The sequence below is a fragment of the Caretta caretta genome, chromosome 4 (genome assembly GCF_965140235.1).
Source record: "Caretta caretta isolate rCarCar2 chromosome 4, rCarCar1.hap1, whole genome shotgun sequence".
In the NCBI taxonomy this organism is placed as follows: domain Eukaryota; kingdom Metazoa; phylum Chordata; order Testudines; family Cheloniidae; genus Caretta; species Caretta caretta.
In genome coordinates this window covers 49,158,940-49,178,494 of record NC_134209.1, presented here as the reverse complement: position 1 = coordinate 49,178,494, position 19,555 = coordinate 49,158,940, and the positions used below count along the sequence as shown (strand labels likewise).

General features: G+C 41.6%; 2 protein-coding genes across 2 annotated transcripts in view; one reads left to right on the top strand and one right to left on the bottom strand.

Moving 5' to 3' along the window:
• SYNPO2 (synaptopodin 2) overlaps window positions 1-13,618 on the bottom strand; it is a 122,585-nt gene extending 108,967 nt beyond the window's left edge. The window contains exon 1 of the mRNA XM_048847323.2: window positions 13,345-13,618. Within this exon, the coding sequence (XP_048703280.1) occupies window positions 13,345-13,449 (105 nt within the window). The 5' untranslated portion in view covers window positions 13,450-13,618. The remainder of the gene's footprint in view (window positions 1-13,344) is intronic.
• The window catches only part of SEC24D (SEC24 homolog D, COPII component), a 129,222-nt gene that overhangs the window by 1,381 nt on the left and 108,286 nt on the right, over window positions 1-19,555 (top strand). The gene's annotated exons all lie outside the window — the stretch shown is intronic.

The window sequence follows — 19,555 nt, the reverse complement described above, 5'->3', positions numbered from 1 at the left end:
GCTTCTTTTTTTCCCCCCCCCCAATCTCTTCTCACCCTCTGCCCTTCTGACTGGGTGCAGAGCAACCTGAAGTGAGGCTATAAAGCTACTTCATATCAAATAGCAGAGGGGGCTAATTGTGTAGCAAACTATTCCCCTCTCTTACCCAGGCAGCAGCATTGCACAAAAGCATTTCAGAAGCTAATAGGACCAGAAATCTCAGAGAAGTCTGTTCATGTGAGATTTCCACCACATTTTGTAGCTTCAAGAACTTTGCTATACTTATCTAAACCCATCCTAATTTTTAGACTCCATGCTGCATCCAGTGGGGTTGCTGAACTCCCATTGAAGACCGGGGAGGCTATTGTTACCTTGCAGGATCAGCCTCATTTTGGAGGTTCACTTTTCACTTGTTAGAAACCTATTAGCAGAAACTTTAACATTCTTTAGCAAGTGAATGAGCAGCAGCAAACTACATGGGGCAGTGTCAATAGGTGACCTGTTCTGAGCAGGTTGCAGGAATGTAGCCATGACTCTGACGTAGGGAGAGGATGTACACCAGAGATGGTTCCTCCTGGTTTGAAAAATGTACAATATTGTAGCAGTTTCCTTTCCAGCTTTGGTTGGCGCACACAAGTGCATGAAAATGAGTGAAGGGGGGAAGGTACATTGATCATTTTCAACCCTCAAATGCTTCAGTTCAAGGTTTGGGAGAAATTTCAGGTTGGTTCCTATCTTATGTGAATTGGTTTACTCACCGTTGGTCTGGAATGCCTGGAAAGAAAGTATTTGTCACTTGGACCTGTAGCTTCTTCCCCACCCTTTTCAATTTCAACTAAGATTTTCCCAAAATGTGGCTCAACTGCTGTTCCTTCATTTTCATTGCATGGCCCAGAAGTATGATGAACCATGCTTGCTCTTAATTGTTTTTCAAAGCTGATTCAGGAGGAATCCAAAGGGCCCAAGTCTGATTTGAACAGTTCGCTGCAGTTCTAATTTTAATTTCAATCAATAACACCAAGCGTGAGTCTGTTAATTCTGATCTATGCAACTTTTTCCAGGACAGCTATGCTAATCATCAGTTGAAGAAAACAACAACTGAGTGACACACAAGAGTTGTACCATTATGCCACCATTATTTCAGTGAATGCATTTGAATGCTTCATTTAGTCATGTAATGACATTAAAAAAAAAAAAAAAAGACAGGCCACAAGGATGATCTTCCCAGACCTAATTATTAACTCCTTTGCCTTGTTCTCTCCAGTGTAGTATAAAAACACCCAGGATCCTCTCATATTAGTTGAATTTAGATTCACTAAGTTGCTTTTCACAATTGCTGTACAGTTTACTAGAGGAAACCCCTAACTATGACGGTTTGAAACTCCCCCCGCTAAATAATACAAGTTTGTAAATCACATCATTGTTTGAGTTACAAATGATCCCATGAACTCAGAAAGCTTCTGGTAAAGTTAGTCTGATGACCCTGAAAAATAGAAGACTCTGATAACTTTGTCACAATCTAGGGCCTGATGCTATCTTCACTGAAGTCAATGGAAAGATTCAAGATGTTCCAAGCAGAAACAGGCCCAAATTGTAAAATTCAGATGATTTAAAAAAAAAAAATTGGGGGGCATTAATTCCAGGATTTTTGTTTCTATTCTGATCTGGGTCTAGTTTAGAAACGGTAGTGACAGGCACTATCTAAAACAGGGGTGGGCAAACTTTTTGGCCCAAGTGCCACATCGGGGTTACGAAACTGTGTGAAAGGCCGGGTAGGGAAGGCTGTGCCTCCCCAAATATCCTGGCCCTTGCCCCCATCCGCCCCCTGACTGCCCCCCTCAGAACCCCTGACCAATCTAACCCCCCTGCTCCCTGTCCCCTGATCGCCCCCTCCCGGGACCTCCTGTGACCCCACCCCCTATTCAACCCCCCCTGCTCCCTGTCCCCTGACTGCCCCAATCCCTATCCATACCCCCACCCCCTGAGAGGACCCCAGGGACCCCACCCCTATCCAACTGCCCCTGCTCCCTGTCCTCTGACCGCCCCCCCCCCGAACCTCTGCCCCATCCAACCGCCCCCTGCTCCCTGCCCCCTTACCATGCCGCTCAAAGCAGCAGGAGCTTGCAGCCACACCGCCTGGTCAGAGCCAGCCACGCCACTGTGCTGCCCGGCAGGAGCGACGGCCCAGAGCACAGGCGGCGCAGTGAGCTGAGACTGCGGGGGAGAGGGGACAGCAGGGGAGGGACCGGGGGCTCAAGGGCTGGGCAGGATGGTCATGTGGGCCAGATGTGGCCCGCGGGCTGTAGTTTGCCCACCTCTGATCTAAAACCTAAATAGACTGGGTTACTTGCCCAACTTTCAGAGGTATATCTAGGCAGATTTTTGGGTTGGGTCCATCTCTAGTACAGACTGTAGATTTGGTTCAGATCAGCACCAAAAGTCTTTCTTTCAAACCTGGCTGGAGATTTCACAGTGGCAGCCTTCCCCCACCCCTGCAGTTTATTACAGCTATCCCCCACTGTGAAGCACTCTTGGAACCCTTAATGTACAAAGTTTCCCACTGATGGCAGAATTCCTAGGAAGGTTAATTTAGGCAAGAAGAAGTATTTTAAGTGTATCCTACTTCATAATTAATTATTTTAGGGCATCCACAATCTGCTAGGTACTTTACAGATATATAGACACACATGGTGGCTGCCCTGAAGAGATTACAGTCTAAATTCAGACATGATATAAGGAGTGGAAGTAATAGATAGCAAGATGTGGAATTGGAGGGGAGTGGGGCAGACAGTTGTAATGTTTTTGATACTATATACTTCTTGTTCTGATTTACATGTATAGATATCCTGTAGGCAGTAAGTAGTTCTGTAAGAAATGATTTCATCAGAAAGGCTAAAGCAGTATCAAACTTTGCTGCATGATATGCAACAGCTTCCAGGAAGAAAAAGCACCATAACTAACACATATTTCTCAACAATGTAACTACCTCCACATTCAGTTAAGCAGAACTTGTAAGACTGTATGAAATAGCAACATCTGGCAATTCTCAATCATGTGACTGCATGATGATCAGATGTTTACTCAGCTCAGGCATATATACATGTTGATGGTGGGATTTTTGGATTATTATAATTGTGATCACTTAAATTACCAGAAGCACCCCATATAATCTCTGACAGGTAGCACACATCTGGGAGCTAAAGTCAGCCCAGATCCCGTTATCTAATTAGTTTGTCCACTAAAATAATACATAAAGTAAACGTTGCTTACGGTACCATATGTTTAATAATCAGTTACATGAAAACCTGTTGTGCACGTTCTGTAACTCAACCCTATACTTCAAATTGAAGAACAGTTCCTTTGTCCTGGTCAATAACCTATATAGACCTGAATCACTGAGAATGTGAATGAAACCATGCTGGTTGTCTAGGCACCAGGCCTCCCTGCAAGCCTAGCATTTTGCACATTTTGTTTTTTATTTTAGTATTGCAATGAATAAGATCAAACAAGTACCTCCCTGCACAAAACGTACCTTCCAACACATTAAGTAGTTTTATGTGTTCCCAGCTTCCTTAAAATAGACAACCTTATATAGTAATAGTTCCTTCTACTTGGAAGAATCATGTGTATAAGTCTTCCGCAGCTATTCTGGAATATTATTTTGATGACTGTTCAGGGAAATGGCTATGCAATGTTTACTTATTTAGCAAAAACTTTTTGCTATTCCCTCACAATGTAGGAAATTATTCCTCCCTCTTAGATAATTTCGATATCCTTTTTTGTAACTAACTCAATTAAATTTGTCAACAGGTGTTTGACATGAACTCTACAAAATATAACTTGTAGAACAACCTACTGAATGGTACGCAGCAGTTATATTCGCTGTTCCCTGCTAGCTTCTGCACTTCTATGGCAAGCGATAGTTTGTTCTAAGCAGAAAGTTTTCAGAACCTCTTAGAGATTCCAAAAGAATTCTGTTTCTTATTGGTGGCAATCAGTCAAATAGCAAGTAAGAATAAGAGTTCATAGAGTAAGGAAAGAGAAGTGTGGGCAAAAAATACAGCTCATCAGGCAGCTTTCAGCAGAAGCGGGGCAGGGAGCGGGGAATGGTATGCTTAGAATCCAGTTAAATAAAAGTGTTCTATTCACTACCTCAGGATGGAAAAAGCAAAACACCAAATTAGCAGAAAAGTGCAGCAAACAAAAATATCCAAACAAGATAAATAGTTATGGTCACTTCTGGCAAGAGGCATCAAAACCCCAGCAGATTTTTGCTGATCCCAGACAAGGCAGAAATATCTACCTGTGTTTTCCTCCCTCGCCAAATGGAAAAAGCAGGTCACTTGTGTGTAAAAACTCAGCAAAAAGTGACCAGGCTAGCCCCCTACTGGGATCTGGATTCAGCAGTCCATCCATATTCAGCAAAACATTTAAGCATGTGCTTAAGTCCACCTACATTCAGCAAATGCAACTTAATCACATGCTCATAGTTAAGCACATGCTTATATTCTCTGCTGAATTGGGAACAATTTTCAAAGTTATTTGGGTACCTAAGATGCAGATAGGAGCCTACTGGGATTTTCAAACCTAACTTGTCACCCTTGGTGGCAGAGAGAAGCCAAGGATTTGAATGGGCATGGAGGACTAACTAGATGTGGTTCCTTGACGTGATAGCTGAAGAACATTTGTGGGGTATCATGAGGGAGTTTGTACAGCTCCAGTATGTGCCCCCTGTATTGTATGAGGGTTTGTCTATGAGGGAAAGCTTCACCAAGTATATTTGTCTGTGTACTTAAACCACTGTAATTATGTAGGTATAACTCCCCATGTAGATACTCTTATTCCAGAATGAGTGGCTTTTGGAGGGGCTTTCTTTTATTCAGCTTCCAAAGCAACATAAGCTTAACCAGAAAAAGGCACCTTGTACCAGTATAACAATAACCACACAGGTAGTCATACAAGCGTTACTATAGTGACTTAAATTCTCACCTTACCCAATGCACATCTAACTTTGCTGTGTAGACAACACATCAGTAAGCCAAAGTCCTCTAGTTTCTAGTGCCGTCATATAGCACACTTCATGAGCACCATTTCTTTTTTAAAAAGTACAGATTGAAATGTCTTCAACTCAAGACTGTATAGCTTATCCTCTGTATAGACTTCCAAGAAATACATGGAAATGAAACATACATTCAGTAGTAAACACGTTTTTAGCATTATATCATTGTCATTACAGTGCCTAAAAGGTATGCTAGGTGCTCTTCAGGACAAAAAAAGGAGATGTGATTTCTACTCAGAAGAGCTTACAATTTAATGTTAAACATGATGCAAGCAGTGAGGGTGCAAAATAGATTACTCCACCTCTGTCCCCCAAATAGTTCATTCTGTCATTTCATTTAAAGCTTTACAGGATTCACACACTTTTGCAACAAGCATCTATTCTAACTGTTCAGGGCAGTAACCGATCTCTACAGCAGTCAGGAAAGGTTTCCCACATGCTTATGACACTTAACACATACAGAGCTTTCAGTGTGGCCATTATACTCAGATATACTCTCAAAGAGCCAACGGGATGACTTAAGCAAGCCTTGCCCCCAAGAAGATCAAACCAATATCCTTATCTGGTTCAAACTGGCATAATTCCATGGAAGCTGAAGAACTGGCTTCCTGTGTATGATACCCCTGTCCTGATCAGGAAGAATGGGAGAAGGACCCAGCAAAGGCAATAGGTAGTGGATCTAGAACTGAAATGTATAGCTATGGAGACAATCAGAGAAATAGGGGTTGGAGGTTGTGTATTAATCAGGAGGAAAGGATCCTTTCATGTGCCCCAGTCAGAACTGCAATAGATGGCATATTACCCAGGGGGCCCAAGTTTGAAGCTCAAAGTTCCAGTCAACATGAGAGAGCTCAGGGCTAGATTTTTTTTAATTTAATTTAATTTTTTTTCAGAAAAGCTCAACTCCGATTTAGGTGTTTAGGCACCCAAACGAAGTGGCCAAATTTCAAATGTGCTCAGCATACATCCATCTCCCATTGTTCTCAACGGAAGTTGGGTACTCAGCTCCTTTAAAAGATTTTGGCCCTCATACTCAACATTATACTACACTGGAGTGTGAGCAGCAAATAAAACGCTATGCCATAGCCGGTGTAGGTACCACCTATGCTGATGAGAGGGATTCTCCCATGAGTGTCAGTCATCCACCTCCCCAAGAGGATGTCTACACCGGGGGTTAGGTTAGCATAGAAACATCTCTTAGGGATGTGGATTTTTCACACACCTAAGAAATGTAGCTATGCTGATATAATTTCCCAGTGTAGACTAGCACTGGTGTGTGCTCAAATCTTGCTGCTTTGTCCATCCTCAACTTGGAGCCTGATCCTGCAGCCCTTCCATTATCGTCTAATGTGACTGGTGCACTCACAAGGGCTGCAGGGTCTGATGAGAAAAGGGAACTACCTGAAGAAAGTGGGAATAAAACCATGTTATATGAGGAATGGTGAATCGTTCCTTATATAACATGGTTTTATTGGTCCCAATTTTTAAGCCCCTCAACCTGCCCTCCAATTTTGTGGTGTCATTTTTGTTCCTGCCAGCGATAGTTGTAGAAATGAATTCTGGGTTCAATCAGGTAGCTCACTCTCTAAATGTGCTCATTGTTGCCCACAATTAATTGCAGGGACAAAAAAAAGTTCCTCCAAAACTAGAAGCAATTTCTTAAAATAAAAGCCATTTTACAGTGTGATAGGCTCTGAGCATTAATCCCCTGAATAATGGGCCCCTTCAATAGTTTCTGCTTGAGAAGATACGTGTAAAGCAACCCAGGTTCCACACTGAATGCGAGAGCCCCCTTCCGTGATACGCATAAGTACTGGAGTTATCCTTTCTAATGACCTGACACAATCCTAAAGGATATTATAAACATCATTTTCTGTTGTGCTGTTGTGCTGCAAATTTAACTAAGAAACCTTACTATCAAGTTAATGGCAGGAAATACAAAACAATAAAATATAATGTCATACAATACACTTTAAATGTTTCCAGCAAAGGGTTCAAACGATGAAGCAAAGCACTAACAAAGGAGCTAATGTAATTTTAGTATTTAGATACAGACTTTACTTTCTTAAGTTATTTATATTGAGCCAATATGTACTCTCTCCCACTGAAAACTCTCTTGGCATAAAGTTTTGAAGTTTATCTATTAGAAACAAACACAAATGAATATTTGCCATATATCCAGACCATATTGTATTTGCATAAATGCTTTTGGAAAGCATGCCAAAAACAGTTTGGTATGGAGGCTGCATATCCAAAACAGGGTATACAGTCGTGTCAGTTCTGCTGTGCAGTACTACACTAGTGCCTTAGTACTAAACTCTTCCATTGGCACTGCTGCTGGAGTACGAAGCTTTCCTTCCTTCCCTCTGCAATGAAATTACTTAAAAACTCACAACCCTACACTTTGGAAGCCCCCTCTGGTAAAGGTATATTACAAAGGATTTCTTTTTCATTATTTAGTCAGTGCCAGAAAGACAAACATAGTATTTCAGCCTCTGAGTTCAAAACTAGGCACTTTCCACTTGATTTTGGCAAACTAAATTTATTGTTTCAATTTTCAAAATAATTTTTAATCAGATCTCTGAAATGGCCTCCTGCTGCCCCACTGAAGTGAATGGAAGTTTGCCATTGACTTAAATAGGAGCTGGATCAAGTCCTATGTGCACAGGCAAAATTTTATTGGTTATTAAATTGGGTCAGTATCAGTTAAAGGACTTAATAAAACCTTCTTCAGAAAAGAAACACAGCCCCTCAAAACAACTCCTCAGGCAAAAGACTGTGTGTAAATATGCCTTACTTGCCAGTCCACCCTAATGAGACTTTCCACTGCTGGGGGCTTCATTTTATGGACAGACATCTTTAGCCTTTAGTGCTGTCAGCCTCATACCCTTCACGAGCACTAAAATCAATAATGCTTTAAAAAATAAAATCGGGAGGATTCCCCCCTAAACTTTCAAGGTATATATTTTTGATTACTCAGCTAATGCATGTGCATATATTTTCCTATAAGGCTCAAAGAGCCAACAATGTTAAAAAAAAGTAAGGGCCAGATTCTCAACTGGTGACAGTCAGAATAGCTCGATTGAAGTCAGTAGGTCACCAGCTGAGGATCTGGTCCTAAATATTTATTTCTGGCTTCCTGTGCCAGCAGGAGCTGGAGAAGCTGCACAGATTTTGCTCTTATTGGTGCCTGGTGCAGTATGAGTACTGTGCAGAACTGATGTGCTCTGGAGGGAAACTCAGCCAGGCCTCTACAGCCAGCGAATAGTAGCTCTGAAGTGATGCAGCACACAGGATGAGGAGGTGTGGAACAGAGAGGGAAATAAGATAATCCATGGAGCACTCTCAAAGACAAGACAACAACAACAACAACACAAAAAGCCCCACACAACCCCCCTGAAATCAATTAATTTTTCTGTGTTCAGCAGCATGGCTTTATCATTCTAAGAGCTGATGGAAAAGTAGAGGTTTTCCCCCCAGGAAGTTTTAAGTATTTTCTCTGAATTATTTTTGCTAGGAATAATCAAACAGAAAACCTCATCCTGTAGGTATGACTCCAAACTTAGCATTAATATTTATGGCTAATAATTCTGTAAATATTTAACAGAGTTTTACTTAATTAAAAAAAAAGAGTTTGAGCATTCTATGGATGTGGTAAACTAGAGCTATTCTTTTCAGTGACAAAATGTTTATGTACATATTATTGCTCCAAGAGAATGAAGTGGCTTTACTGAGTCTCATCTATTAGAATGCGTGTTTTCTTTTAAAAAAAAAGTACTTAGCTATTCAGAGTAATAGAGAGTACAGAATGGTTGAGACCAGTATACTAAGGCCTTGATTCACATAATACATAATACATGTACTAAGGCCTTGATTCACAGATGCATTCCCTGTATCAAGGGAAGGGTTCTGAAATAACAATGAAACTGTCTAAAAAGCCAGGCTGCATGAAATTAAGATGGCATTTTTTATCTTTATGTTCATGTGCCTTCTGTGTCCACCTTGACATAAGTGAAGGACCTGGATTTTTTTTAAGTTTTTAATTTTATAAAATATAAAAACTAAATTAAAGAAAAAATAATATCCAGAAAATCACTTCAAAGAAAAACATGACTTTCCCACCTAGTTATGTGAGTTTTCATAGTAAACACTTAACATCCATTATATATATAATGGGCTAGATTAATTCCTCCTATAGCTCTGTTGAAATCAGGTAAATTAATGGAGTTATACCATGGATTAATTTGATCCATTACATGTAACAAATATGTAAGCAAATGAGTTCACATGTAGCTATGTCAAAGTCTTGTTAACTTAAGATAGGAGACTTATTTGCAGAGTAGAATTATTCAAGCATCATAAGTTCCAATACTCAAACCCCATGACGCTTCAAAGGATATTCAATCCTTTCTCCCCCTAAAAGAAAAAAGATTTACCACTAAAGGTAAAGAAGAACAGTCTCTAATTCCCTGTGAGGTTGTGGGAAAATTAACACTATTGAGAAGTGTGCCTCACTGCTTATTGATTTCTGATCAGCTCTGAGAATACACTGGTAAAAAAAGATTATGCCAATAAAAAGATTCCTCTCTGAAGGTGTCACACTACCATGTTTTATCTCTGTGGGCACAAACTTTGGGTCTGATCCTTCTCTCATTGATATCAGTGGCAGAACAACCTATAACTCAATTGGTAGAAGGACTGGGCCTTTTTTGAAAAAACAATATTAGAGACTTTACATGCTTTTTTAGCACAACTGAATTTGTTGTAGGCTTCAGAACAGTCTTTATAAAATGGAATAAAATCCACTGCAAATTTCCCTTCCTTTGTTTTAAACCATACCAAGCTACAAGTGCAACTAAAATCCTATTGCACTGAAATGTCAAAAGCTGTGTATTTGGGGGTGGGGATGGGGGGAAAGAGGAACCATTTCGCAATTCTTTATCCACTGACCTTGCACCCAAGAAATTTGCTTTCACACAAAAGGCATTTTTTTTTCTTTCCTCAAAACATGAAACAAAGTGAAAACCTTTACTTTTTAGGTTTTCGTGTTCTGTTGTAACTATTATTCACAGACCTACCTGAAGCCATGAGATATTTGGCTAGTTTAGAGTTCAAATCAAACAAAACCAACTAGGTTCTCTCCAAACATTTTTAGTGCTCATAAACGTTTTGCCATAACTCTCAACAAAACGTTTTGCTGTCTCTGGATAATTTTTTTTAGACTGTTTTACCTCAGATTTAGTAATGAACCATATGGCAGTTGGTTACATAATTATGTTAGACTCAAGAACTTCTGCAACAAAACTCTCTGGTTTCGATATGGGTTTAATTTCACCATATTTTGTTCAAAAGGAACCTGAAACCGAAAGTGAAATGCAAAGGGTTTGAAACAACCTGAAACAATACTGAGAAAAGTTCATGCTCGGGTACAATTCATTAGTGTTTTATAAGCCATATAGGGGTTGGGTCCTAGCCATGTTAGAGATTGACTCTCTCCCTGTATTGTGACCCCAAAATTAAAAGCAGCTGAAGGGCCTGGTATCTGAAGACTGACAGCAGGATATGTTCAGCAAGGGGCCTTTTAGGACTTGTCTAGACAGCAAAAATAAGTCATGCTAGAAAATGAGTTATAAAAAAATAAATGTAGCTGAAGAAAAGCTCTGTGTAAGCTCAAAACTTGTCTCTCTCTCACCAAAAGAAGTTGATCCAATAAAAGATACTATCTCATCCACCTTGTCTCTTTCCATTTTAACTAAGAGTTTTAAACACTATTTTGGGCAAGTCATGTTGAGTTAGTTGATCATGGTCAACCATAGGGGAAGACTAGAGTTATCCTCAAACAGCTGTTGTTTTTAAAACACAACATGGCTGGCCTAAACTAGGTGCACATTAATTGAAGTGTGTTAGCTAATACATTCCCAAACATAACTTGTTTTCCCAGTCTAGACAGACCCTTACTCTGAAATTCACTCCTCTTGCTGGTCTGACAGAGCTCATGCTTGTTGATATGAAGGGCACCAAGTAAACCCCAATCTGCCTAGGCACCCAGAACATGTCAGTGCAGCCCATCAAGTAGACAGGGCTGGCTGACCGGGAGATCTGCCAATTCAGAACATCTCTCGGGGAGTCACACAGCAGGCCCCTGTTGAGCCCTGGCTAGATTTTACCAGTACTCTCCCTAGTTGGTCATGATAGGAAAAGGCATGTTGTGGGAAAGGTATTGACAAGTTGGGGTACCAAAAAAGTTCTTGGCCTTGTGAAGGAGCAGCGTTGGGCCAGTCAAAAGTGACAGCTTTCAGTCCCTAGTGATCTGGGCCATATCATAACCAGCAGCTGAGGAATTAAAACTCTGGTACCCATAACCAACTTCATGAGACATTAGTCTACAAAGAGTCACTGACAAATATATATAATATTTTATTTTTATAAAGCTTGTTCTAAAGTTTTTGCATTACTTGGCCATTTGATTGGTTTTAATTACAAGTAAAACACATACTTTCCTTAATGATCCTTTCTAAAAACGATTGGTTCCTGCTTTTAGAGATTAGTCACAACTGTAACCACTTGGCTAGTTCTCCCAACCTCAGGGTTCAAATGGTTTAGTGGTTCTGATGAGTTAGTTTTAGGACACATCCAAACTATCCCTGGTTCTGGGTTTGGGTTTTTGTTTTTTGTAAAACCCCTGCCTTTACCCATCTTTGTCTGTAACAGAGATGGGTCATACCTGAACCTTGTGTCAAAACTACCATGGTTTTGCTTTGCTTTGACAAAACAAAAGCTACCCCAGTTCTATCTGTCTCCTTTGACTTTTGCATTCCTTGATGTTTCCACTAGGTGGCAGGATTCCACCATCACCTACGATTGATGGAAGTTACTTGCAAAGAAACATTTGTGTGCAAACAGGTTTTGATTCTTTTAAACAAAAAACGCTGTTAGAGTATTGCAAAATATTTAAAAATAAACATTAAGAGACAATAATACTTACAAGTGATAAGTGAAAAATATGTTCAATAAACTGCAGCTTGATTATTGAATAAGATTAATTTTATGGCTGAAAATAATTCAGAGAAAACAGAATGAAAGATGTTATTTTCCTAGCAAAAGAACGGACACAAGCCCCTGGTTTTAAACAAGTAAAATCCTTTTCTCCCATAGCTAATATTTCTGCTATATTGGAAAAAGTAACTAACTCAATTAGTTTAATGCAACTCTAATTAGTATGTATATTGCCAGCTAAAAGAATTACAAGATTAAAGAACTAGCTTATTAATGCCCCAAAATCAAATTCCTAAAAATGTAGCAACCTACCTAGTACTGAGTACTATGTGATAATGAATATACCCCTTTTTTTTCTTGTTTCCTTTTTTATTTTATTGGTATAAAATACATCTTAATCTCTGGACTTCAGGTTAATCTGCCAGGATTTATTATATTCACTAGTCCAAAATCTGCTCTCACAGTATTGAATTTGTGCCGATACCATAGCTGTGGACAGAACGGCCCCTTGTCTAAAATGACAGGATGCGGCAACCCAGCTATCATTCTACAATTCCTAATCACCATAAAAAACCACAGTCTGTAATAAAATGAATATTTGTTTTAAACCAAACTAATTTTTTTTAAAAAATGTTCTAAAATTTTATGGTTTGAGAGCATTTTCTTTCAAGTTGTTTTAGACTTTTTGTTGTGTACTTTCACTTCATATATAAATATAAACTGTGATACGCTCAACAATTTTCAGGGTATAATCCATGAAATACATACCAGGGCATGTTTGGCAACGATTAAAGCTGTTTCCAGAGAATGTACTTTTCATTAATATGAAGTGATAACTCTCTGGGTAATGCTTTCCAGGAGTCCCAAAATAGTAGGAACACTTTCTCGTGCTAAATCATTTATTTATTCCATGCCAAGACTAGAGAAAGTGTTGCAAATCAATAGTCAAAACTGGGATTGCTAACTGGGGACCCCATCCTGTGTGGTGCTGAGTGACTTCCACCACACCCAATGAATTCAGTGGACACTGAAGGCACTCATCACCTCATAAGCTTGTGCCCTTCCCATTCAAGAAAACAGCTGTGGTACTTGTAGGTAATCAAAAGGTAAGAATTGCCTATCATTTAAAAAAATCACAATCTGCACCTGTGGAAGCAGCTCCCCAAATACATTTCCAACAAACATAGCAAGCCCCACAATAAAACTTGCCTCAAGGTTTCTGACTGGAAGCTATATAGATCACAACAAGCTTCTTTCTTTCTTTCCCTCCTTGTCATAACAGACTGATAACATCTCTTTCATTGTCCTACCTTAGCGATTTGCAAAGGCTGCTTTTGCTCCTTGCCACCTTGCAATCTAAAGCCCCAAGGTGCCCCTCCACTCATGGAAATGCAGATATAATCCCCTGTGCCCATTTTCCTGGTGCGGTTAGGCAGAATTCATCTGCAGAGGAAGATGAAAAGTTCTCTAGCTTTTGTAGATGTTCACTGAACTTGAGGCTTGCCTGCCAGGCAGAGCTGGAGAAGCAGAGCACCACTCTGTTGCTGCTGTTGCGTACTGCTCTCTATAATGTAGTAATTCACAAGAATGCAAGAGCTCTCACAGATCAAGGGCCCAGCCCACTGTTTCGTCAGACTCTCCTATGCTCAGCCCACCTTCAGAGTAAAGTAAAATAATGCTGAGAAACCACACACAAAAGAGACTGAGCCATGAGGCTAAAAAAGCTATATTTAACCACAAGAGCCTCTGCCTGTGACAGCTACATCCAAACACCAGAGCAAGTAGTGTAAATTTCCCAGTGATGATTTAAGATCACGTTTATATTTTGTACATGGAACCAGCCTTGTTAAACTTTAATCTCTGTATTTCTTGATCTCACACTCCAAAAAAAGAAGGGAATAGAGGATATCAAGGGAAACTCCATTAAGATCAGCTGAATAAATTATATTCTTAGATTCCTACTACTACCCACTATGCACTCGCTGCAGCTTTGGGGGGGTAGGTAAAAGAGGCAGTTGTGACTTCCTCATTCTGGAGCTGGTTCTATGCTGGCCCAGTCCTTATGCAGCCTTCAGGTTCTTCTAAATTGTGCCAGCCAGTTATGGTCATAAGCAGTGTTCCCTCTAATTTTTCCCACCCATATTGGTGCACATAGCAAAATTCATGTGGTGGGGTAGGGTCGAGAGGTTTGGCGTGTGGGAAGGCGCTCGGGGTTGGGGCAGAGGGTTGGGGTATGGGGGGGTGAAGGCTCCGGGCCAGGGGTTCAGGCTCTGGGGTACGGCCAGGGATGAGGGGCTCAGGGCTGGGGCAGAGGGTTGGGGTGCAGAGGGATGAGGGCTCTGGCTGAGGGTGCAGCCTGGGTTGGGGCCAGGGGAAGGGCGTCTATCCCCCAGCCACAGCAGGTTCGGGGCCGGATGAGGGGTGCCTGTCTCCCCAGCCGCAGCAGGTTCAGGACTGGGGAAGAGGCGCCTGTCCCCTGGCGCAGCAGGTCCAGGGCTGGGCTGGGTCGTGGCTGGAGGAAGGGCGCCGCAGCAGGTCCAGGGCTTGGGGAGAGGCATCTCTCCCACCCTGCAGCCCTGAGCACCTGCGCAGCACGTAATAGGCAGCTGCGCGGCTGTGCAGCTTAGAGGGAAATTAGGTCTCAAGGCACCAGTATGCCCCCAGAGCATCACTGAAGCACTTCAGCCACGTCTCCTTCCTCTCAGACATGCACCCAGCATGCCCACCACTTGAGAAGGAGGGACTAGACATGAGGTGTAGCAACTGGCTTTACTGACACTATCCACAGATGGATGGAATTCATCCACCAGAGCAGGCCATATTATAGAATAGGAATGAGCTAGACTTGGACTTAACAGTTAGCTAATGCGCTTTGATCTAGCACTCAAACAACACGAGCTCAAAGGGCTCTAATAAACTGTTAACATGCCTTAGCAGGCCCCCACACAGTCAGCTAGACTGAAGCAGGCTTGTGTGATCTAGATTCACTCCCTAGCTTGCCACAGTCTTGGTTCTGTAGACAACCTCGTAGACTCTCTGTGCCTTAGATGGCCATCTTTAAAAAGAGCATAATAGCACATCATTACCTCTCAGGGGAGAGGATAAATACATTAAAGATTGTAAAGTGTTCAGTGATGGGAGGGTATATAAGTACCTTACATGAAAAGTAGGAAAAATTGGCCCCTAAATTGTAATGCCTTCTTGGATGGACTGTATTTTCTTATGACTGCAAAGTGTTATGCAGATCTATGACGCTGGAGAAGAAACACTGTCATACTTTGGTATATTCAAAGATTACTTTTGGGAAAATCCTGGCAGATGATCACAATGAATTGAGAACTACTCTCTGAAAGAGGATACCAATCAAATACCTCAGACTGAAGAAGCTGTGCCTGCTATTAGTGCTGTCAATTAATCACAGTTAACTAAAAAAAAATTAATCACAATTTAAAAAATTAATTGTGATTGATCGCAGTTTTAATCGCACTGTTAAACAATAGAATACCAATTGCAATTTATTAAATATATTTGGATGTTTTTCTACATTTTCAAATATATTGATTCCTATAACACAGAATACAAAGTATACAGTTCTCACTTTATATTATTTTTATTACAAATATTTGCACTGTAAAAATGATAAACAAAAGAAATAGTATTCTTCAATTCACCTCATACAAGCACCATAATGCAATCTCTTTATTGTGCAAGTGCACCTTACAAATGTAGATTTTTTTTGTTACATAACTGCACTCAAAACAAAACAATGTAAAACTTTAGAGCCTACAAGTCCACTCAGTCCTACTTATTATTCAGCCAATCGCTAAGACAAACAAGTTTGTTTACATTTACGGGAGATAATGCTGCCCACTTCTTATTTACAATGTCACCTCAAATTGAAAACAGGCGTTCGCATCATAGGCGCTGACTCCATGGGTGCTCTGGGGCTGGAGCACCCACGGGGAAAAATTAGTGCACCCACCGGCAGCCAAGCTCTCTTTCCCTCCACCCCACCTCCTCCCCCCCGCCGAGCACGCCACATCCGCACTCCTCCACCTATCTCCGAGCGTGTCCCACCCAGCCACTGCCAAAAAGCTGTTTGGCAGCGTAACAAGCTCCGGGAGGCGGGGGAGGAGTGAGAACATGGTGTGCTCAGGGGACAAGGTGGGGAAGAGGAGGGGATTTGGGGAAGGAGTCAGAATAGGGGCAGGGAGGGGTTGGGGTGGGGACTTTGGGGAAGGGGTTAGAATGGGGGTGGGGCCTCGTGGAAGGGGTGGAGTCAAGGCAGGGCAGGGGCAGAGGAGGGTCGAGCACCCACAGCGGGAGCAGAAGTCAGTGCCTATGGTTCGCATGGAACTTTTGTAGCCGGCATTGCAAGGTATTTATGTGCCAGATGTGCTAAACATTCGTATGCCCTTTTGTGCTTTGGCCACACTTCCAGGGGACATGCTTTCATGCTGATGATGCTCATTAAAAAAAAAGTGTTAATTAAATTTTGACTGAACTCCTTGGGGGAGAATAGTATGTCTCCTTGTAGCGGTGCAGTCACCCCACTCTGGCCCTGAAGGAGTTAAAAACAGCCCTGGGAAAGGGCTGCCCCAGGGAGCCAATAGGAAAAGGCTGGGAGGCAGCCAATCAGTGCCAGGCTGGGCCCTATAAAAGAGCTGCAGGGCCAGAAGGAAAAGGAGTCTCACTCTAGCCCTGTAGTGGGAAGGGCTAGCTGCCTGGGAGCAAGGTACCTGAAGCAGAGCAGTACTGGGGAAAAAGGCAAGAGGAGCTGAGAAGCTCCAGCCTGGCAACTCTCTAGCTAAGGCCTTATGCAAGGCCTAAAAGGGTACTGAGGCTGCAGAGGGGTAGCCCGGGTTAGGCAGAGGCAGCTGGTCTGACACCTTGCCAATGATGAGTGGCCATTACAGACTACAGTTTGCCCCAGTGAGAGGGTGCTAGATGACGACTGGCAATAGCCACTGAGGAAAGGTGGGCCTAGAGGGAGGGGGTTCCCCTGGGAGGGGAGACCCAAAGTGTGGGAGTACTGCTGGGGCACAACCCTGAGGTAAAGGGGCACTGGGGTCCGGGAGGGACACGGGGGCCTGAGGCAGGCAAGACACCGGCCAGCAGAGAGTGCTCCGAGGCTAGGAAAGAGCTAATTCCCAGATGACCAGCAGGAGGCGCTGGGCCGGTGAGTCCACGACCTTGCTACGCTCCTGCTCTGTTTTAACCTCATTCTGCCCTATATTTCAAGTTATAGCAGTCTCCAATGAATTTGTTAGTCTCTAAGTTGCCACAAGTACTCCTTTTCTTTTTGCGAATACAGACTAACACGGCCGCTACTCTGAAACCAGCACATGTTGTTCGTTTTAAGAACACTTTCACTGCAGATCTGACAAAACGCAAAGAAGGTACCAATGTGAGATTTCTAAAGATAGCTACAGCACTCCACCCAAGGTTTAAAAATATGACGTGAATTCCAAAATCTGAGAGGGATGCATGCTTTCAGAAGTCTTAATAGAGCAACACTCTGATGCGAAAACTACAGAACCCGAGCCACCAAAAAAAAATATCAAACTTCTGCTGGTGGCATCTGACTCAGATGATGAAAATGAACATGCGTTGGTCTGCACCGCTTTAAGCAGAACCCATCATCAGCATGGACACATGTCCTCTGGAATGGTGGTTGAAGCATGAAGGGATATGTGAATCTTTAGCGCATCTGCCACAGTGCCATGCAAACACCTGTTCTCTCTTTCAGGTGGTATTGTAAACAATAAGTGGGCAGCATTATCTCCTGCAAATGTAAACAAACTTGTTTGTCTGAGCGACTGGCTGAACAAGAAGTAGAACTGAGTGAACTTGAAGGCTCTAAAGTTTTACATTGTTTTATTTTTAATGCCGTTATTTTTTGTACATAATTCTACATTTGTAAGTTCAACTTTCATGATAAAGAGATTGCACTACAGTACTTGTATGAGGTGAATTGAAAAATACTATTTCTTTTGTTTTTTCCAGCACAAATATTTGTAATCAAAAATAAATATAAAGTGAGCACTGTATACTTTGTATTCTGTGTTGTAATTGGAACCAATATATTTTAAAATGTAGAAATCATCCAAAATATTTAAATAAATGGTATCCTATTATTGTTTAACAGTGCAATTAATCACGATTAATTTTTTTAATCGCTTGACAGCCCTACTTGCTCTATGACTCCGGACAAGCTAGTCATCTCTTTCCTGCTACCACTGTGCTCTCTCTTCCTCAATTTACAAAGGGCAATGATGACTTGATACAGTAGATAGAAAAATATGTTTCTCAACCTTCAACTTTTTACTGCCTCCAGGGCAAAATATTTTTACAGCTCGATACAAAGGACAAGAGACAGCACCCCCCCCCCCACAGCTAAAATGACACAGCATTTTCATATAGCTGACCTGTGGTGCTGCTGTAGTAGAAAGTGAATCTCATAATCATCCAACCTTCAACTTTAAGAGCTTTTATGATCAAGTAGTGGAATTGTTTGTACACTATTATCAGGACACTTGAAGCTTGTTTTTAGGCTTTTTTAAATCATTAAGTCAAAAGGAAAAGATAACATTTATCTTCCCATATCTGATCTTCTGCACAGCAGTATGAGTGCAGTGTTATATGAAAGAGAACCATAATTACATGCACCAGTGTTTGGATGGTCACATATCTGTTTGTGGAATGTGTACGTGGACAGAGATTTCTACCTTTTTTACCACGTAAGAGAACTGTGTAAAAAACTGTGACTGGAAACAAACAAAACACAAACAAAGGTTAGGTCATCACTCATCAACAGAGAGACTCTAGCACTGAGTAAAAGCCAGGAACTGGTTGACTCTAGTGCATACCATATGAGAACTGCCTCCCTACAGCCCACCTAAATCCTTGGCATCTGGGCTGCCGTTTCAGACATGCCTAAAAGCTGTTTCCTCCACATCTATTTCTGTTCTTTTAGGCAATATGGCAAGGAGGAACACTCTGAATCTGAACATATAAAGACAAAGGGGGGCACAATAATGGGAATAAGCTGAATCTGCATACCTGTACAGTGTTACTGACATTTCTTGGAGTTTAAAAAAAACTGGTTTTCTACAGTAGTGCAATAATGCTGTAGTAGCGATAGTTTGGGGGCTATTACTGTAGAATGCTTTAGCAGGTAGTCATGGAGTATAAAGCCAGATGGGACCACCAGATTACCTAGCTTGACATCCTGTATATCGTAGGCCACCAACACCACCCAGTACCTGCACACTAAATCCAGCAACCAAAATTAGACCATAGTATTACAGCCCTACTATGTGTGCTATTGGATTATCCACCTTTTGAAATCTAAGTGGTGTTATAACATATTATTCCCTTGATATGATAGAAGCAGAGGCAACATTTTCCAGGGGAAGAAGGGAGCTGGTTTGATGGATGGAAGGGAAAACTCTAAAGTGGTGACAGCAGCTGTTGGCTCACTTCTAACCTGGAGCATACACTATTCTGTGATGCTGGGAC